Source organism: Callithrix jacchus, chromosome 7 (genome assembly GCF_049354715.1).
Source record: "Callithrix jacchus isolate 240 chromosome 7, calJac240_pri, whole genome shotgun sequence".
Taxonomy (NCBI): Eukaryota; Metazoa; Chordata; class Mammalia; order Primates; family Cebidae; genus Callithrix; species Callithrix jacchus.
Genome location: NC_133508.1, coordinates 2255783 through 2277628, shown reverse-complemented (window position 1 = coordinate 2277628; position 21846 = coordinate 2255783). Strand labels below are relative to the sequence as shown.

Genomic DNA, 21846 nt, shown 5'->3' with positions numbered 1-21846 from the left:
GTACCACGGCCAGCTGTGCTGGCATAGAGGAGGTGACCTGTGAACTGCAGGGGCACAGGCCCCAGCCTGGCCATCATGCACAGCACCCTCAGGCCAAGGCTGCCCTGACCTCCCGCTGGGACCTGCAGGGAGGTGGGATGACCCAGGCCCAAGCCCCAATCCCTGAGGAAGGGGTGCCCTGCCCAGGAGGGAACACCACCTGCCCCTCCTCTGCCTTCTAGGTGGGGACCTGGGGCCCTGCCCACAAGCCACTCTGCCTCCGCCCATCCTGCCAAGCCAGCGCTCCTTCCAGAACGGAAAGGTGACCCACCACACTGCCTCCCAGACGTGGCCTCCTCTGACCTTTTTCTGGGAAGCCTCCACCAATTCCCCACAGCTTCCCCTGGCTGGGCCCCACAACTCTCCTAGAATTCCAATAGCACTGGGAACTGTTCGATCCACCCAGTGCCCCTAGGAGAGGGCAGTGTCCAACAGGAAGCCCTGGGCCTGAGACACAGTGCCAGCTCTTTACCCAGGAGAGGGAGGCTGAAAGATTTAAATGAGGTCGTGGGTGTGCAAGACTTGTGAAAACTGCCAGGCTGGGACAGTCTAGGGCAGGGCTTCTGAGTGCAGGTCCTTGACCGGCAGAGCACACACTACAAAATCTGTGAGCGACACACACAATCAGACTCGCCCCACGCCTCATGGATCAGAAACTCTGGGGTAGGCCCCAGGAAGGTGGGATCTCGACGCACAGGGCTGGCAAACAGAACCCAGTGCGTAGCAGAGTCCAGCCTGGACAAGAGAACGGTAGACCCAGGCCACTTTCTTGGTCCTGAGCACTACCGCTGATGACCAGGGGAAGCTTCAACCTGACACGGTGCCAGGCCACACTTCCTGCACTCCCCCATGTGACCTCCAGGTGTCCCTTGAGTAGATCACAAGGCCACTCCTGGCTGTGGTCAACTCTTCCTTGGTTCGTCCTCCTAGCATGCGGGCACCTTTGTGCACGTCTGGGGCTGTCCTGAGGATACAGTGGGGAGCAGGACAGACACAGCCCTGTACCCCACAGCCTCCCAGTCCAGGGGAGGGGAGAGGACAGACAAGCGATCAAGCTACTTGCAAGAAAGTGTGGCTGCATCAAGACGGGGGAAACACAGGGCCCGGAGACAGGGTACGGGGCAGTGGTCAGGGAAGGCTAGAAGGATGCAAAGGGGAATATTCTAGACAGAGGCCACAGCCTGTGAAGAGACCTAGAGCCAGCCAGGAGTCAGAGGCGTCAGGAATGGGGGCCACCCACAAGGCACTGTCAGTCTCAACAGTCCCTGGATAGAGCACTATGCCATGAGCGGGGCACCCTGCCCACACAGGCCTTCTAGTCTAGCAGTCATTCAACAAACACTCGGGCACCATTCTAGACAATGGGAATACAGTAAAATAAGAGCAAAACACAAAGCAAGACTCCTCTTGAGGAGCTTGTGTACTCTCGTGGTAAAGACAGAAAGCAAAGCCAAGAACGGTGCTTCAGGGTCAGGCAGAAGTCACAGATGGAATTCCAGCAGAGGAGAGGCTGGGTGGGGCCAAGGAAGCCGAAGGCCAGTGTCATCACCAGGCAAAGAGGTGTTAGGAATGTGCCAGCTCACCCCTCAAATCACAGCCCTGATCTGGCCTCTGTGACTTCAACCTGATGGTTTCAGCCTCCCCTTTTGCAATCAAAGAAAGGGAAGGCGCTCAGGCTTTCAGGAGAGGAAGGAACAAGGCAGAGAACTCGATGCAATATTGTGCTTGTTGTACTGTCCCACCAGATTGCAGCACGAATACAATCCTGTGCATATTGCACTGTTCCACATTATACTGGCCATGTACCATACGTACACTGTACCACACTTATGCTACACGTATCACCCTATACGAGGCTTATACCAGATGTCCTGTACTACAGTAAAGAGCAAAATGCCTGACTCGTAATCCACATTTAAATGTCTGTGCAACTAAGCTGAGGTTTTCTCAGCTGAGAATAAGGAGTCCTGTTTGTCCTGCTTGGCATTTGGAGCCTGAGAGAGTGTCACATCCAAAGCTGGCTTTCCAGCTGCCCAAGTACCAGATCTGGTCCAGATAAGCCAAAGGAAGTGGTAAGTGACAAGGCCAGGGAGGCTGCTCGTGGTGAAACCTCACCGAGGCTGAGGCTAATAACACTTAATGGGAGCCTGAAGCCCAGACATCAGCTCCCCCAGCTGATCTTCTAATGACAGCCATGTGGTGAGTGTGCCTCCTGGGTTGGCTGCCAGTGAAGGCGTCACCATTTGTGGGTTCTAACCAGGTATAGTCTGAAAACAGCTGAGAACAAAACCCACCTCAGATTCATACTTTATTCTGTATTTCCAAAAAAATTGTTTAGGAGGGAAGAAATGGGCAGAGGTGGGAGGAAAGGTGACAGTGAAGACGGGTTCTGAGCTGGGCCTGCCACTTCACAGAAGGTGCAGCCTGGCCCATGTCACCTCCCAGCGCTGGGCTTCAGCATCCTCATCCATTAGTCAGGACGGGTGAGGCTATGCGGTGGTAACAAACAGACCCTGTGTCTCAGTGGCTTAACAAAATAAGCTTATTTTACTCAGTCACTTGGTGGGCCAGGCATCCCTTTTCTACCGTGTACTTACACTAGCAGGGACACACGGATTCTGCTGCTCTGAGGCTGCAGGGAAGGAGAGGGACTTGGAGGCTCTTGTGGATTCACTGGAGGGCAGGCCTAGGGGTGGCTGGCATCACCCTTCCACGCACCACTAGACTGCACTCATCACACGGCCACACCCCACTGCAGAGGGACCAGGAAGTGCAGTCCCCACTCCAGCCAGCAGCAATGCTATGGGGAATGCATCAAACAGTCTTCCCCACTCAACTGTTCAGTGCACTCGTTCACGGTCTCGGGAGGGTGCATGGTATGTGCCAGGCATCATGTAAAGTGCTACTAGAGACACAGAGATCACTCTGTCCCCAAGTTCAGTAAGTGAGACACATGAAGAGGTGTCACATTATAGTTCTGGACAGCTTTCTGTGGGAGCAGCAAAAGAGGCACCAACCCAGCCCAGGTGAAGGTGGGCAGTGGTGAGCTGGTAACTTCAGCCACTGGCTCTCTCAAGAAGCATGTACGTGTACATGTTTACTTATATATTATAAATTGTAATCACATAAAGAGTACAGAGCACACAGTTTGCAAATAACGTTAAAATATTCAATCCCACATAGCAGATTGGTGCTCACAGAATTTTTATTGAATTTTTGCCAAACGTATTCAGCCATGATTTGACAGAGGCGCATTTTACACTAACTCTTCCCACCAAGTGTCCTTAGTCTAGTAAGTGAACGGCTAGTAAATCATTTCTCGCCTTTGTGTTTACCTTCATTAAAGTGAAGCCTCTTTTTGGCTTTGGCATGTATTTCTGAACTTGTCAATAACAAGAGCAACTTCTTCGCCGAATCACAGAATAATTTCCACATGTGAGAAAAATATTTCCTCCATTTTGTGTATTATTCACAATGGAATGGCTACAGGTACAGTTTAATCTACTACTAACATCACTGTGAAGAACAATCAACACAACCATAAATCAAGCCTTGATTGATAGCATTTGCCAATTGCAATGGTGTAAATATTCCCACCGTGGCCGGTTTCCAGCTACCAACCTGACGGCGTTGAACTCAGGAAGAGACACGCGCAGGCAAACAATCACGTGGTGGTCTCCCTCCATACAGACACAGTGGACATAAGCAACATTAAAAGCACAGAAAGTAGTGGTATGGGCCAAGCACAGTGGCTCACACCTATAATCCCGGCACTTTCGGAGGCCAAGGCAGATTCAAGGAGGTCAGGAGTTCAAAACCAGACTAGGCAACATGGTGAAAGCCCATCTCTGCTGAAAATACAAAAAAATTACCTGGGCATGATAGTACAAATCTGTAATCCCAGCTACTCAGGAGGCTGAGGTAGGAGAATCACTTGAACCCGGGAGGCAGAGGTTGAGCCAAGATTGCGCCTCTGCACTCCAGCCTGGGCAACAGAATGAGACTCCAACTCAAAAAAAAAAAAATTGTGATATGATTAGGAAGTGATGAATTTAAAGTACTTATTATCTGTCTTCATATTATTTGATTGTACGTTTGCCTAATTTCAAAATGATGGCTGTATTTAACACCTGGCTTGTAAAATTCCTGAAACTGTACCCATCAATCTGGCCAGCCAGGACAAGCCAGCTCTAGGCCTGGCCTGAGCTGAGTGCCAGGATGCCTGGGAGTTAGTGATTCTGGAAGGAAAAGGCAGGCCGGTGCAGAGCCGGCGGCCAGGGCTAACCTGAAGCCAAAGGATGAAATGTCCTGGGGCGGGAATGGTGCCCACACAACCTATGCAGACTGGCCACAGCAGTCCTGGCTATGCTTGGTGTCCCCCATCCCCTTTCAGTTTCAGAGGCACCCATTTAGGATAGACATTACATAATTTCCCTGTAACACTTGCACAGCTACAGCCCACTGGGGCCCTAGAACTGGCTGAGAAGGGAGTGGGCCAGGCTGTTAGGCAGAAGCCGAGCTGGGAGGGTGTAGGTGGGTGGAGATGGAGGAGGCCGAGCTGGAGGGGTGTGGGTGGAGATGGAGGAAGTCAAGGGAAGGAAAAGGCAGTAGCAAGTGTGGTGGGCACTTTCTGGGAAGCTGAAATAAGGGAAGGCACTGGGAGCCATCGCCTGGTGCCAGGAAGAGTTCCGCTACAAGGAGCAGCTGAACTCTGAGCTGTCTCCAGAGCCAGGGGCTAGGTGGGCAGCTTCTCCAGGGGAACAAGGGTGCTCCCTATCCCTGATCAACTAGGGTGTCTGTTATTCACTATGGGTCTCACAAAGCTGGTGAGGGAACAAGAAAAAAAATGCACATGAAGTTCAAGTGCTTCACACCCAGCTTCCCAACACATGGGCAAGAAGGCAGGACCCCCACCTGTGGGAAGCCTGGAACTCCGAGATCTTAGCTGGAGCCATCTAGGTAAGAGCCCCCTCAGAGGCTGAGGTGGGGTGGGGGTTGTTCCAGCTGCCAGTCCCTGTCACTCACTCTCCCAGCCAGCAGCCTCCTGAACGCCCAAATCCTGAATCTCTCCTGGCCTCATTTTCCCCCCAGTGGGGACAGGGCATAGCTGGCCCATCCCCTAGAGAGATCCAGGGCCAGGCCAGCCAGTCCTTCGCTTCCTCCACTGCCAACATGCGAACACGCCCGCGTGTGGTGTCCAAAGCCAAGCCACTCTCTGGCAGAACAGCGCAAGACAGAAGATCCCTAAATCCAAATTTTCTGAAATCTTTTCCAGGCTTTCAAACCTTGGCTAAATAAGGCAAAGGAACTAGCGAACAGTCTTTGGCCTTGAAAAAGAAGAAGGTCGAGGGCTCTCCAGGATGCAGGGGCGGATGCCTTTGATGGCAGCATTTTATAAAGCGAGAAACAGAATACAGCTAAGTGCTGTTCGGAAGACCCTCTCTGTGAATATCAGTCTCAGTCATCTCATCTTTACATCGAGCCTGTGGAGTAGGTTCTACTGCAGGAAGCCGAGGCACAGAGAAGATAGATAACTTCCAGATCACATAGCTGATGAATGTTGTCTCACTCTCAGCTGAGACAAGGGCCTTGTTCTCAGTCCTTTCCCTCCATTCTGGGAACTCAGAGCCTGGAAGTTGTGTTGTACGTGTCATCGCAGCCAGAGCTGGCCCAGGTCATAGGGCCTATAGCTTAGATGCTTCAAGGGACACTTCTTAAGGTAAAGACTGTAAAACTGTGACTGTGAAGTGCTCAGGCTTCAGAGCAGCCCAGGCCACCAGGGTGGCTGAGATGGAGGCTGCTTTAGCCTCATGATAGATGGGCCCTGGCCCAGGGGACCTCCCCGATCATCTAGCCAGGGCTTCCTGGAGCCCTTCCTCCCCCAGGGAAGAGAAGCCCTGTTGCAGAATCCCAGCAGTGGGGGTCTGGGGGAAGATCCAGAAGTAGCCCGGCCTCTCGTCACGCACCACGGACGCTGACACCTGGGTGGGGCACAGATGCCCAAGGGATTCAGGGGAGGCCCTGGCAGCCCGCCTGCTCTCAGACACTTGAGTAACCAGGGCAAGATGTGGAAAATCCCCTGACCAGACTCGAAACCGGTGGGAGAGTTAAAGTTTAACCCACTCAGGGTCAGGCATGTGGCCTGAAGCCAAAGCAGCAGCCCTGGAGGAGAAAAGAGTCCATTTCTTTCCAGGGCACCACCAATGGCTTCTCCTTTTTAAGAGGCACAGACAGGGTCACAGATGGCCCAAGCCAGGTGCCTTGGTGTGGACGAGCCAGTGCACTGCAGGCCCTATCTTGGGTTTTGAAGATTCAAAAACCACCAGCGCCACTGACTAGAATGTTCTGTGCCATCGAAGGTCCTCACTGGCTCCCCTCCCTTTCACTTCCCTAACAACAGCTGGGCAAGGCTGGGGTCTGCAGGGCAGGATGGAAGGCATCAGGACTCAAGTGAGGGCAGGCTAGGTCCTGGGCACAGAGGCCCGGCGTGGTGTGTCAGAGTCCAGGTGGAGGTGAGGAGAGCTACTAGGCAGCAGGGGGCCTGGTGCTGAGTCTCAGAGCCCGGATCAGTGTGGGGAGGCCACATCCCCAGGGAGGAGGCAGCATGGGATGAGGCCAGTCACAGACGAAGCAAGGGACCCAACACGGCCAGAAGAACAAATAAGCTCACCAGGTACAGAGGCTCAAGCCTGTCGCCCCAGCACTTTGGGAGGCTGAGACGAGAGGATCGCTTTAACTCAGAAGTTCAAGACCAGCCTGGTCAACATGGAGAAACACTGTCTTCATTGAAAAAAAAAAAAGAAAGAAAGAAAGAAAAATTAGCCAGGCATGGTGGTGTGCACCTATACTCCAAGCTACAGACAGACAGAGAAGCCAGCGTGGATGTAAAGCATGTACGTGTGTGTCCCCAGCTCAGTCCACTCAGGGCTGAGGGCTGCAATACCCAATATCCACGGAGCACAAATGGCACCCAAACACCGACCTCTGAATGTCCATTCCCCACTAAAAAAGAATCAGGGAGGCCGGGCATGGGGCTCACGCCTGTCATCCCAGCACTTTGGGAGGCCAAGACAGAAGGATCACTTGAAGCTAGGAATTTGAGACCAGCCCAGCAATACATTGAGAGTCCATCTTCTATAAAAGATTAAAAATTTAGCTGGGCATGGTGGTGTACGCCTATAGGCCCAGCTACTTGGAAGGCTGAGGTAGGACTGCTTGAGCCTGGAGTTCAAGGCCACAGTGAGCTATGACTATGCCACTACACTCCAGCCTGGGTGACAGAACAAGACCCTGTCTCTAAATATAAAATTCAATTAAAAATTAAAAACAATCAGAGCTCTAAGATGGCTGTCTCTGGAGCTTGGGCAGGGAAATGACAAGATGAGCCTGGAACACATTTTTGGGCCAGACGGTAAGGAAGTGCTCAAAGGATAATGGAGATCGGTCAAAATAACACAGAAGCCAGTTTGAAGGGACTCCACTGACCAAATATGGCCCAATTTGAGCATAAAATAAATAATGTAATAACAACTGTAATCCATTACAACCCACTGAGTAAAATGGGAAACCACATGAGGCCACACCTGTGTTAATCATATCCATTAGTTCTATTATTAACTAATTATTAACTAATTATTAACTATAATTTCGTGAGTAATTAGATATTTATATAGTTTCAGAGTACCTCTTTATGAAATACTTAATTACAAAAGAAAAATAACTTCACCTGGAGAAGCCTGGCCAATTCTACCTCCAATTCTACCTATGGAGAGGACACCACGAGAACACAACAGCACTTCCTGCCGTTCCTTCCAGAGACAAAACCTGCCTCTAAGCATGAGAAGACCTTGGAAAACCCCACTTGAGGGGCGTCCCATAAACACCTGAATCTACAAAGCTTAATACTGTAAAGATCACAAGTCAGCCAGGCACGGTGGCTCATGCCTGTAATCCCAACACTTTGGGCGGCCAAGGTGGGTGCGTCGCCTGGGGTCAGGAGTTCGAGACCTGCCTGACTAATGTGAAACCCCATCTCTACTAAAAAAAAAAAAAAAAAAAAAAAAATTAGCCGGGTGTGGTAACGTTCGCCTGTAAACCCAGCTAATCAGGAGGCTGAGGCAGGCGAAATGCTTGAACCCAGGGAGCGGAGGTTGCCAAGATCGCGTCACTGCACTCCAGCCCGGGCGACAGAATGAGACTCCATTTCAAAAAATAAAAAATAATAAAGATCATGCAAGTTAGTAACAGACTGGGGCCCTCTACCAGACTGAAGAAGGCTAAGGAGATAATCTACATCCAATGACAGGCGACATGTTTTTACACTGGATTCTGTGGTGGACAAGGACCTTGTGGGGAAGACTGGAGAACCCTGAACAGGCTGTGAGGAGTGGATAGTGGTGACGGACCAACACCGTTGAGAGAAAGGGGTACAGGAGGAAGCAGTGGGCCCCCAGGAGAACCAAGGCTCCCTTGGCTAATTTGCAAGCTCATCAACCAGCACTGAAATTGCCTAGAGATGTGGAGGTGAGGGCAGCCCGGGCCGCGGGACATGCCTGAACCAATGCTGCTGGCAGACAGGGAAAGGCAGAAACGCCCCATGCGCACCGGCAGACCAAGTGCTGGAGTCCCGAGAGACTGGGATGAGGTCCTCCATAGCCGGGCTGCACGTGCGGCTAGCAGCGACACCCTGGGGGCTCCTTTCAGCCCAGCTAGGGCCCGCAGGAGGGGCCATCTGGCCTTAGACACTGGGCATTCAGGGCGGCTTCAGCAGGCCGAAGGGATGGAGAACTCGGCCCACATGTCTAACAGCTCTGCGGCCTGGAAGGGGCCACGGAGCCCGGTGGTAACATACGGGCTTCAGTGTGGGAGTCACTAGGCTGGGTGGATTGTGGCGACGGGAGAGTTACCTGATGCCTGCACGTCCTGGTTTCCCATCTATGACACGGAGACGGCTGTTCTGTGTGACGGGGGTAACACGCAGCGCAGAGAGAGCCCTTGCTACACCCTCCGCAGGCATGGCGCATCTCTGCCTCAGTTTCCTCACGCAGACAGGCGAGCAGGGTTGCCCACCCGACCCGACAGGTGAGGAGGGCCCCAGGCCCCGGCTGCCTCCACCTTGCTTCTCACCTGCAGTCCCGGGTCTCAGCTTAGCTGCCTCCAGCCGGGAGGCCCGTGCCGGCCCGCCTGCTCCCTGGAGGTCGCACTGGCCTACGGTGCCGAGGTGGGTGCGCCATCTGCTTCGCGTGTCCTGTCCCTTCTGCTGTGTCCTGGCCAATGTCGTGACCCGCCGTGACTGGCAGAGGAGACAGAGTCTAAGAGCCGAGGCAGGGAACTGCGCCACGTGCTAACGGCAAAGCCTTCTGGAGGGCAGGGAGAGCAGGAGACCCCCAGCCGAGCAGCCGCACGCGGTGCTGGCCCGCAGATGACTCAGACTGGCGGGAAGCAGGGAGCACTTCAACTTAACGGGAGGAGGGAGGCCCACCGGAAGAGGGGGAGGAGGCCCGCCGGAAGTGGAGGAGGCCCCACCGGAAGTGAGGGGGCATGTCCTGCGGAAAGCTGCGGAGGAGACCCGCTGGAAATGGGGGACTCATGCCCGCCAGAAAGGAGGCAGGAGGCCAGCCGGAAGTAGGAGCAGCACGCCCACCGGAAGGAAAGGAGGAGGCCCAGTGGCGTAGGGAGAGAGGGAGTCCAGCGGAAAGCGGGGTTGCATGGTGGCACACCCGCTGGAAAGCGGGAGCGTAGGAGCATGCCAGCCGGAAGAAGGGGAGGAGGCCGGCCAGAGAGCGGAGAGGACGCCGCCAAAACAAGGCACTGGGGGGAGCCCGCCCACCCGAAGTGGGGAACATGTCCAGAAAGAGGGAGCACTTCAGGAAGCCAGGGGACTTACAGAGGAAGAATTGAAAAGGATCACACAACAGTCACCCCATATAGCGATGGTCCAGTCGCTGGTCACCCTCCAAGAACGGGGCCCCCACAACCAGTGAGAGTCGGGGTCCCTAGCAACGCCGTAATGCTTCACTCTCCCATTGCCCGTCACCGCCCAGCTCATTCATGGTACAGGGGACAGTTAGGAACTGTAGGGGCTGAGGTCTCAGAGCAAGAGACGCACCGCCGAAGGGCAAACGGAAGTCTCAGACACCACCGGACGTTACGGACTTTTTTTTTTTTTGGGGGGGGGGCTGAGTTTCGCTCTTGTTACCCAGGCTGGAGTGCAATGCCGCCATCTCGGCTCACCGCAACCTCCGCCTCCTGGGTTCAAGCAATTCTCCTGCCTCAGCCTCCCAAGTAGCTGGGATTACAGGCGCGTGCCACCATGCCCGGCTAATTTTTGTACTTTTCAGTAGAGACGGGGTTTCACCACATTGACCAGGATGCTCTCGATCTCTTGACCTTGTGATCCACCCGCCTCGGCCTCGCAAAGTGCTGGGATTACGGGCGTGAGCCACCGCGCCTGGACTTGGGACCTTGTGTATTTAATTTTTTATTTTTTTTTTTTTTAAGACGGAGTCTCTCTCTGTCGCCAGGCTGGAGTGCAGTGATGCGATCTCAGCTCACCGCAACCGCCTTCCGGGTTCAAGTGATTCTCCTGCCTCAACCTCCCGAGGAGCTGGGACTACAGGCGCCGGCCACCACGCCCATCTAATTTTTGTGTTTTCAGTAGAGACAGGGTTTCACCATGTTGGCCAGGATGGTCTCGATTTCCTGACCTCGTGATCCCACCGCCTCAGCCTCCCAGAGTGCTGGGATTACAGGCATGAACGACACGCCCAGCCCTAGTTTTATATATGTTCTTTACAAATGTTATTTTAGGTTCAGGGGTTAAATGTGTGGGCTTGTTACATGGTAATTAGGTATGCAGATAATTTTGTCAGCCAGGTAAGAGCATAGTACCTGTTGAATAGTTTCTCAGTCCTCTCCCTCTTCCCACCCTCCACCCTCAGGTAATAGAGTGTTGTTCCCCTCGTCGTGTCCATGCGTAGTCGTCATTTAGCTCCCACTTATAAGTGAGAACATGCAGTATTTGGTTTTCCCTTCCTGTGTTAGTTCACTTAGGATAATGGCCTCCACCTCCATTCATGTTGCTACAGAGGACATAATTCATTCTTTTTATATTGCGTAGTATTCCATGGTATTTATGTACCATATTTTCTTTATCCAGTCCGCCATGGATGGGCATTTAACTTGATTCCATGTCCCTGCTATTGTGAATAGTGCTGCGATGAACTGTGAGTGTATATGTACATGTGTTTTTTCTTTTTTTCGTTTTTTTTTTTTTTTTTTTTGAGACAAAGATTCATTTTTGCCACCCAGGCTGGAGTGCAATGGTGCAATCTTGGTCCACTGCAACCTCCTTCTCCCAGGTTCAAGTGATTCTCCTGCCACAGACTCCCAAGTAGCTGGGACTACAGGCGCCCGCCACCACATCCGGCTAATTTTTGTATTTTTAATAGAGAAGGAGTTTCACCATGTTGGCCAGACTGGTCTCGAACTCCTGGCCTCAGGTGATCCACCCAACTTGGCCTCCTAGAGTGCTGGGATTACAAGCGTTAGCCATTGCGCCCGGCTGCATGTGTCTTTGGTAGAACAATTTATATTCCTTTGGGTATATACCTAGTAATGGGATTGCTGGGTCGAATGGTAGCTCTGTTTTAAATTCTTTGAGAAATTTCCAAACTGCTTTCCATAGTAGCAGAACCAGTTTACGCTCCCACCAGCAGTGCATACGTGTCCCCTTTCCTCCCTGACCTCGCCAACATGTCATTTTTTGGCACTTTAATAATAGGTCTTCCAACTGGTATGAGATGGTATCTCATTGTGGTTATGATTTGCATTTCTCTGTTGAGCATTTTTCATACATGTGTTGGCCGCATGTATGTCTTCTTTTGAGAAGTGTCTGTGACCTCTGCCCGTTTCTTTCTCCTTTTAAATAGGAGAAGTAGCTTGGAGCAGATGAGGCTGCAGAATGAAGCCTCACCTAAGGGTCAGCTCAGGGTCCCTGGTGGTGAAATGGGTCCCGTAGTGTCTGTAACAGCTGCTGGCCCTCGAATCCAGCTTCTGGGCTTGACTTATCTGATGTGCATTTCTCCGGGCTTCTAGGCCTTTTTTTTTGAGACAGTCTGGCTCTGTTACCCAGGCTAGAGTGCAGGGGTGCGATTTCGGCTCACTGCAACCTCCGCCTCCCGTGTTCAAGCAGTTCTCCTGCCTCAACCTCCCAAGTAGCTGGGATTACAGGCACCCACCACCATGCCTGGCTAACTTTTTATATTTTAGTAGAGACAGGGCTTCACCGTGTTGGCCAGGATGGTCTCGATCTCCTGACCTCATGATGCCCACCCCGGCCTCCCAAAGTGCTGGGATTATGGGTGTGAGCCACCGTGCCTGACCACTCATTTTTTTTTTTTTTTAAATAAAATATTCTTAGTCCCCCTCTGTGATCCTTGTAGAACTTTGTCCTCGTGGCCTGGACTCCCCCCTAATATATTTCGTTGACTTTTTCTTGTGATTTCTCAGAGCTTTACACCTGGTTCAGTCCTGTCTGCACTTCTTAAAACTTTGAAGCTTTTAGGTAAAGATATGCAGAACATGCTGGTGAATGCCCTTTGCTCTGGGTTGGGTTCATAATGAGTAATGTGGGACAACACTGATAGAAATTCTAATTTTTGATCTTTGTTTACTGTGAGGTAAGAAAAATTTTTTAATTTAAATAAGAAATTCTAACCTTAATTTCAGAAATACAATGTAGTGTTCAGAAAAGCGTCTGGCATACCAGCAGTCACCACCAACCTGTCATACGTCATTCAAGATTACAGGTGACCGGCCGGGTGCGGTGCTTCACACCTGTAATCCCAGCACTTTGGGAGGCTGAGGCAGGCGGATCACCTGAAGTCAGGAGTTTGAGACTCAGCCTGGCCAACATGGCAAAACCCCGTCTCTACTAAAAATACAAAATTAGCCAGGCATGGTGGTGCATACCTATAGTCCCAGCTACTCACGAGGCTGAGGCAAGAGAATTGCCTGAACCCAGGAGGCGGAGATTGCAGTGAGCTGACATCGCACCATTGTATTCCAGCCTGGGCAACAAGAGCAAAACTCCATCTAAAAAAAAAAAAAAGATTACAAGTGACATAGGGGGTTGTAAGAACAGAGGATACTCCACTCGGCGGGGGCTGATGTTGTCTGGAGCCGTCGTTGGGGAGCTGCATTCCACCCAGCCTGGAGGGAGCGGATTTAACCAGCATATAGAGAGAAGACTTTGTTTTGTCTTTACAATTATAGCAACTTCTTTGTTTTCATAGATGACTGTTGTCTTACCATCTAATAAAATTGATGTTCAGAAAGGTGCAGCATGCTATCCGATGGCTTTGTCTAGCCCCGGGCATATCACCAGGAAACCCTCAAGATTTGTGATCCTAGTTTCAGAAGCCCAGGATGAAGGCCACGTCAAGCTAGTTAAAAGAACAGAGAAGAAAGGAGATGGCAGAGCAGCGAAGTGCTGTTAGTCACTTACGCTGTAGTCTAAACAAACCCACTTTCCTAAGGAAAGGTTTGAGATGAGTGAGGGCAGCAGCAGACGGAGGGAGGGAAGAAGCTGGGGTTAGCAAACTCAGCCTTCACCTCTGTGCCTCTGGCCCAGGGCCAGCCCTGATCCTCTGACATCACTGAGCAAGCATTTGTAGCACTCGTTACACACCTTTTGGTCCCAGAACTTCCACCCTGAGGCCCCTTACCAGGAAAGGACTGCATTCTCTAACGGGGAATGAAGCCCCAGGGAGACAGAGACCCCGCTGGCATCTGGCTGGAGTTCATGCCACTATAATCACAGGGCTGGGCGGCTTCCGCTGAGGGCCGCCTTCATCTCTCATCTGCCAACTCCTGGCTCTTCCTGCTCCTCAGTCCCCTCTCCAGGCTGCCTGGGCTCCACCCTTGGGGAGGAAGAGGCCATGGGATGGGGTGGCCAGGAGGTGACTCACGGGCCTGGCCGGAAATGGCCTTGTGGCCCCTGGCCTTGTGAATTCGTGGACTTCCCCTCCCACCCTCACCTTATCCTCAAGGCCGGACACCAAGGCCCACTAAGGCCTGGAGGAGGGGAAGCCTGAGGGTCCCTCCTCTATCTGTGCACCGGCATCACCTCTGCCTGCCCCGGCACCTCCCCAGGTGCTGTCTGCATTGTCTGGAGGTGTCTCAGGGAAGTGGGGCAAGCAGGCCCTGCCCAGGGCTTCTCTGAGTTGAGAGCAGCTGAGACCCCAGGGAACATTCAGCTGAGGGTGTCTTTGGGCTGGTGGGGAAATGGTGGGCTCTCCCTAACGCCCCATGGGCGTGGCCATAGAGTCCACAAATTCAAGCCGTGTTTATCCCTTAGGGAAAATGAAACTCTATAAGGTAAGATGGTGACAAAGCCCAGTCCCTGTGAGTACAAGGCATTGTGGCCCTGTCACATCCAAACAGCACCATTCAATACACACTCACTGGTTTCATCTCCAAGGAAAACAGGAGGCCTCTGGGACTTGCCACCTTGGGATGGGGAAGGGGAGACTGACAGTCAACAGGGTGGAACACATGCAGGCCTCTATGCGGCAGGTACCCCGCCAGGGGCCTATGCTGATTAGCAATTCATTCGCATGACAAGCTCATGAAGCAGGTCCCATTGTTATCTTCGCTGCAGGATGAGGAATCTGAAGGTCAGAGGCCACAGAGAGAAGGCACAAACCAGTTGCCCCACATCCTCTGCCTCCTACCCCTGTCTAGACCCAGCCAGGTGAAGCAAGCATGGCCAGGGGCCACATCCACTGCCCCCCCACCCCATCTAGAGCCATCCAGGTGAAGTGAGCATGGCCAGGGACACATCCACTGCCCCCGCCACCCCATCTAGACCCATCCAGGTGAAGTGAGCATGGCCAGGGACACATCCACTGCCCCCGCCACTCCATCTAGACCCATCCAGGTGCTGGTGAGCATGCCCGGGTGGCAGGCAATAGGCTAAAGTCCACTACTGTGTGCTGTTGACCGGCATGGCCACTGCCCAGGCCAGACAGTGGGGTCACTGGCATCATCCGCATGCCCTGTGCCCATCCAGGGAGGCTTCTGGCCAGGGCACTGAAGAGCTGATGAGAAGCCATCCCACCCTCCTCCTTCGCAGCCCACAACCCACACCAGCACTCAGACAGGGAGGTGAGGACTGAGGGACTCACAGGAGCCCACAAGTCCTAACACACCCGCGTGGAGTCCACGTCCACAGCCAGGCGACCCTAAGAACAGGAGCAGATCCTGCCCCACCAGGAGGGAGATGGGCTGCCTTCTGCAAGGCCTTTCATTTCTTAAAGCCTCTCATTTCCCGAGTGAGCCCAGCGCCTGCAGAATGAGGCCCACTCACCACTGGCCACATCTCCCGACTCTGCCGTCTCCACTCAGGAGCTGCCTCCAGGGACAGCAGGACTGAGTGTCTTAAGTTAGGACCGAACCAAGCCAGGGTCCCTGGACATGACACACTCCTTCCCTACCTCCACTCACTTCACCCACCCACAAAAGGTGGGCAGAGCCAAAATGCATGGGAGCCACACCCCTGCCAGCCCCAGCTCTTCCTTGTGTGGCACCACTACCAGCTGACAGGGGCACGGGAGTGGCACCTCTTTGCAGGTGTGATTTGAGGTGGAGCTGCAGAGGGTGCTTCTACAACCCAAGAAGCCAGAGACCAGGAATCGATATGTGTTTTGTAAAATACCTTTTGGAATCTCTAACGAGATGACTCTGTTCATTTTGGCTGTGGAGGGGCAGGCGTGGGCGCTGGGGCTGGGGCCACAGTAGCAGGCAGGAGCCTGGTGACAGCCTTCTTGACACTCCCTTTCTATCCTGGCGTTCCAAGGGGCGTCAATGGCCTGATTGCACCGAGCCAGAAAATACCCAGCAAAGGTCACAATAAGGCTGTGCTGAGAACACACCGGCTTTATTGTCACGTGTTGACGTGGCTTCTCCAAAGACCATGTTCTGCTTCCAGTTGGGAGCAGCCACGCCCAGAAAGACAGTAGCTCCTATCCCACTGCCCACACAGGGCTCAGAAGCCCCACGTCCCTAAACATGGCATCTGTGGTTCGGAAGGGATTGTCCAAAATTTGCTTTTTGATAAAAATGTTTTTAATGAGAACATTTTTCTTATGGTTCAAAAAAACATCTCTGTGGCCTGAGGCAGCCCAGAAGCACTCAGGGGTGTGTTGTGGGGGTGAAGGAGAAGTTTGAGTGGGCACAGGGCAGATGGAAGAGGCCCCTGCAGCGGAGATGGGCTCTTGCCGCCCTCCCCACCCCTTCCAGAACCATCTCCCAAGGGTGGACCTTGACCTCGGTTGCAGCTCCTGCTCTCTGCTCTGACCTTGCCCACCAAAACTTTGGCCCCATCTGCAAATACAAACAGAAAGTGTGACTTATCTGCATTGCCTAACACAGGCTGACTGCCCTTCACATGCCCAGGTCCCTGTCCTCACCCCCAAGGCCGAGCCGCTGGCCCACACGTGCTCAGGGAAATTCTTCTTTTGGTGGCTGTTTCCTCCTGTCAAGACTTCTCCTGGATTCAGGAAGTTTCTGTTCAAGAGTGGCCTCGTTGCCATTACAGAAATGTAAGTCTGGAAGGATCTCTAAGCAGTTACCAAGTCCGTTCCCAAACACTGCCAAACTCCCTGCTGTTTGCAGAGGCAGAAGGGCCCCAGCAGTTGCCCTCTGCCATCCATGCCGTGACACTTCTTCAGCCAGGAAGCCTTCGTGAGGGCTCAGCTAAAGTCTTCAGGTTTTGGGGGGCTCTGCTCCCTCAAGTAAACAGAACTGCTTCTAAAGGGCACATGTAGGGCAGGCATCCCCACCCACACTGTCCTTCCAATTCTGGCTGGGCCACTTGGCCAGCTGTGTGACCCTAGGCCAATCACTGAACTTCTCTGAGCCTTGCTTTCCTCACTGGCAGAACAAACGTCTGAACCAGGGGGTCTCCTAGGCTTCATTATAGAAGGAATTGTTTCCTCCTGAAATTCATGTTGAAACCTTAACCCCCATGTGGCTGTATTGGAAATGGTGCCTCTAGGAAGGTAATTAGAGTTAAATGAGGTTGTAATCCTATAAAACTGCTGTCCTTATAAGAAAGGGAAGAGATCCCAGAGTGTCCCCTCCGCCAGGACATCCCTCTGCCCAGGCAAGCCCAGAAGAAGCACACAAGGACACAGCTGGGGGCTGCTGTCCGCAGGCGCAGGGGAGAGGCCTCAGCAGGGCCCAGCCTGCCAGCATCTCGAGCTTGGACTCCAGCCTCCAGAACTGTAGGACAAAAACCACTGCTGTTAAGTCCACCTGCCTGTGGCTCTTGGTTAGGGCAGCGCATGCAGACGAACCAAGCTGCCTGCCCTGTATGCAGACTCCGGTCAGAATGGGGCTGGGTGGGGCCCACCTTTGAGAATCAGGAAATCAGGGAATCCAGCAACCCCCAGTCTCTCCAGAGAGTCTCAGCAGGGATTCCTGCTTCTGGGATCATCTCCGGCAACTGGCTTCTGCTTTTGCACAATCCTTCAGTTAGAGATGAGTTACCATCCTCACTCGCCTTGACACAGCACCCTAACCTCTTCCCACACCAAACAGAGGGGTCACTGGGCTGAAGGGTGGGTGTGAGCAACAGACAGAGACACACAGAGACAGACAGAGACAGGGAGACAAAGAGAAAGAGGAAGGGGTAGGTGCGTGTGTGCATGTATGTGTGCACATGGGGTGTGTGTGGGCTGGGCCATTTACACAGTGTCCAGTGGACTGCCTCTATCCTGCAGGTCCTTTCTGTCTCCACATCCCTCTCCTGGGTGTCTACGCTTCTGGGTGCAATCACTTCTGCCCTCTGTTTTGGGGTCTCCCTCATACAGTGCCGGGTGCATCTTTCGGCCTAAACTATCCGCCAAAGCATGTAGTTAAAGCAGCCCCCTCTCAGCCATGATGGAAGCAAGCCTGTCATCCGCAGGCACCTCCAGCCCTGGAGTAGAAGTGTCTGCTTCTAGACACTAGAGAGCAGAAGCCCTGGGTAGAAGGATCAGTTGCATTTCTACATACTAGCAATGAGCCATCTAGTCCTGAGTTCCCACCCTGGCTCTGGCCCCAACCCCTCTCACATTTTGTATCCAGGGAGCTCAATGCCCAGCTGCTCCTAGGCATGGGGAGCCTCTGTACTGCGTGTCCTCCCTCCACCTCCTTCATCGGCCCCTCCTACCCATCCTCACGACTCTCCCTCCCTGGTTGGGGGTGGCTATCGCCTCCACATCAGCCCCTGGCAATTCTATCACCAGGTGTCCTCCCCAGCCGCATGACTCCCAAGGGCCTCGCCCTCTCCTGGACATAGCCTGAGGCCCTCTCCCCTCTAAGCTGCCCTGGGCGCCGTCCCCTTCCAGTTCACTCTCCTGGGTGTCCTCTGAGCCTCTTCCTCACCCCTCACCTCATCAGTCCCTGGCAGGGGTGCTGTCCGAGGCACCTGGTCTCCTTCCAGCTCTCTCTCTCTCCTGGGCATTGGAGCCCAGGCCCCAGGAATGGCCGTGGGTGAGCTCAGGCGGGTGACCCGCCCTCTTTAAGTCTGTTTCCTCCCCCTGCAGTGGGGAGCCCTCCCAGCATCACTGGGAAGAGTCCATGCAGCGATGCATGCAGGGTACTTCTCAGGGAGCCTGGCATGTGTGAACGCCCCATAGACCAGCTACTGTCACCGCTCTAATGGTGACACTGTCATCTTGGTTGACCACACCCTTCTCCACTTGGGCACAATCCTCAGAGAAACGGGGACAAGGCAGGATCTCAGGCTCCTGCTGACACTGGTTCTCCAACCTTCTAGTCAGTTGTATGAGCTGCCACTACACAGATGTAACGGGAACCAGTTCTATTGTTTGTAACCAGGGACCCTGACTGGACGCCCTCCTGTCTGGCCTTCTCTGCCTCCATCAGCTCCAAACCCTCGACAGTGCACACACCACACTGCTTCTCACCATTAGCTCCTGTGTACACACACACGTACACACATGCACACATGCACATCCACTTCCCTCTCACTGGACCCCCCCCCCCCACCGAAAGCTCTCAAGGGCCCCCTCCTTCAGGAAGCCTCTTCCCCACCAGTGTGGTGGCTGCCCATGCTGTGTGTGCCCGGTGTCTGTGCAGCCACCCAACCCTGCATGAGTAACAGGGATCAGCCCCATAGGGCCCTGGGATCCCTGCAGTAGGGGGAGACTGGGTCATCCTCATCCTTCCCCAGGGTCTACACCATGATATCCATCTAACAAATATTAGTGGATGGTAAATGGATAGGGGAGATAGGTAGATGGACACACAGGTGGGTGGGTAGGTGGGTGGGTGATAGATGGACAGGTGGGTGGGTCAGTGGGTAGATGGAAGGATGGAGGGATGGAGAGCTAGGCAGACATCTAAATGGGTGGGTCAGTATTTGGACAGATGGGTAGATGGGAGATTGGACGGATGGATGGACAGATGGACAGATGGGTGGCTGGGTGGGTGGATGGAAGACGAAGCACCTGCCTCCAGCTGCCTTTGCTCCAGTCTCTCCTTTGAGTGATTTCCAGGCTAATCTACCTAGTCAGACTTGGCCCACTCCATGGCCCAAATACCTTCAGAAGCTGCACCTCGCCTGCCAAACAGAGGTCGGTCTCTTCAGCCTGGACCCAGGCCCCTACTGACTTGTGCAGTTCTCTCCTCCTCTCCTACTATTCACCAAATCAAATTGGATTCTCTCTGCTTAGCTCCTCAGAGTGTGACCTGGGACCTGCAGCATCAGCTTCCCTCGGGAGCTCCTGGGGAGTGAAGATGCTCAAAGCCCACCCCAGACCCACTGAGTCAGAATCTGCATTTTAACATCTCGGCCAGGCACGGTGGCTCATACCCATCATCCCAGCACTTTGGGAGGCGAGGCAGGTGGATCATGAGGTCAAGAGATCAAGACCATCCCAGTCAACATGGTGAAACCCCATCTCTACTAAAAATACAAAAAATTAGCTGGGCATGGTGGCACGTGTCTGTAATCGCAGCTACTTGGGAGGCTGAGGCAGGAGAATTGCCTGAACCCAGGAGGCGGAGGTTGCGGTGAGCCGAGATGGCGCCATTGCACTCCAGCCTGGGTAACAAGAGTGAAACTCCATCTCAAAAAAAAAAATACAAAAAATAGCTGGGCATGGTGGCATGTGTCTGTAGTCGAGCTGCTCGGGAGGCTGAGTCAGGAGAATCACTTGCACCTGGGCGGCAGAGGTTGTCATGAGCCAAGATCATACCACTGCACTTCAGCCTGGCAACAGAGTGAGATTCCATCTCAAAAGAAAATAGAAAAGAAAAAGAACGACCTCAGATGAGTCGTGTCCCCATGAGAGTCTGGGGAATCTGCCATAAGGGGGCCTAAAAGCACCTGCCAGGCATTTGTCCAAATCCTATACATCTTTTAGGGCTCAACCTGACTGTGCCCTGCTCCATGTAACTGCCCACCTGCCCTAACCACACCCTAGGCACATGCACATGCACACATGCACATATACACACATGTGAGCACAGGCACACATATGTGTGAACACATACACATGCACATGCACACACACACACACATGCACAGACCGATGTGCTGCTGCCTTTCCTGAAGTGACCAAGCTCTGGGTCTCTTTTAGCCCAGAGCGCACCTTCTTTCTGAAAGTTCATTTGAGACTCTCCCTCGGCTGTGAATTACAGCTGTGTGCTAAGTGAGGGCCTTGTTAACCTATTCCATCCCACGCCATGCCTCCAGAGACGCCGTGCACACAGCCTGAACTGCACAGATGCAAGAAACAAATGAATGGAATGAACAGAGGTCAGGCTCTTAACACAGGAAGCAGGTCTGCAGGATTCCACTGGCAGCACCGTACTGGGCACCCTGGGGTGAGAGTTTCACAAGCTTGGCCCCAGCTTTCTTCCCTTGAGCAGTGGGAACATCTCAGTTTGCCTGCCCCCATCTTGGAGTGACAGGAAATGAGGCACGGCCTGTGGTGCACAAAGAAGCCTTGGAGGTCATGACGCTGTCCTGGCAGGTCCAATGAGGACAGAAGCATCTATCTGCCTTGTCAGAGGACACACGGCAAAGTCTGTGTCAGCGGCAGGTGCCCGAGCCCACCCTCTTCCATATCTGGCTCCAGCTGAGACGTGAGCATAGACTCACAAACTCCAGCCTTGGCAAGCTGTCTTCCTATCAGCTCATCTAGGGAAGCCTTCCTGGACCGCCTGACCCGATCCCTTTCTCAGGATCCTGGCACTTGGTAGGTGTATGATTTTCTCTGTTGAGACTGCAGGGTAAAAAGACGGGAAACGAGGCACCTGTGTCACCCCCACCACTTTCACTGACTATTGTGCTGGAGAGTCTAGCCAGTGCAATCAGGTAAGAAAAAGACGTAGAGGACATCCATATTGGAAAGCTGGTACTGCTGCCATGATCCTGGATGAAGAAAATCCTAGGCTGGGCGCAGTGGCTCAAGCCTGTAATCCCAGCACTTTGGGAGGCCGAGGCACGCGGATCACCAGGTCAAGAGATCGAGACCATCCTGACCAACATGGTGAAATCCCATCTCTACTAAAAATACAAAAATTAGCTGGATGTGGTGGCGTGTGCCTGTAGTCCCAGCTACTCGGGAGGCTGAGGCAGGAGAATTGCTTGAACCCAGGAGGTGGAGGTTGCAGTGAGCCAAGATTGTGCCACTGTACTCCAGCCTGGCACCTGGCAACAGAGCAAGACTCTGTCTCAAAAAAAAAAAAAAAAAAAAAACCAAAGAAAAAAACAATGAACAATCTGAA

The 21846-nt window shown here is 53.2% G+C and overlaps 1 protein-coding gene across 3 annotated transcripts in view; it reads right to left on the bottom strand.

Annotated features, from left to right (window-relative positions):
- LOC128928296 (uncharacterized) overlaps positions 1-10161 on the bottom strand; it is a 42236-nt gene extending 32075 nt beyond the window's left edge. For all 3 annotated transcript variants that reach the window (XR_013519465.1, XM_078329324.1, XM_078329325.1), the window contains exons 1-2: positions 9926-10161; positions 8946-9331 (exon numbers count right to left, since the gene is read on the bottom strand). Coding sequence is in view for 2 of the 3 variants with exons in the window: in XM_078329324.1 (XP_078185450.1) it covers positions 8946-9331; positions 9926-10087 (548 nt within the window). In the remaining variant the exon portion in view is untranslated. The remainder of the gene's footprint in view (positions 1-8945; positions 9332-9925) is intronic.
- Positions 10162-21846: the final 11685 nt, after the last annotated feature.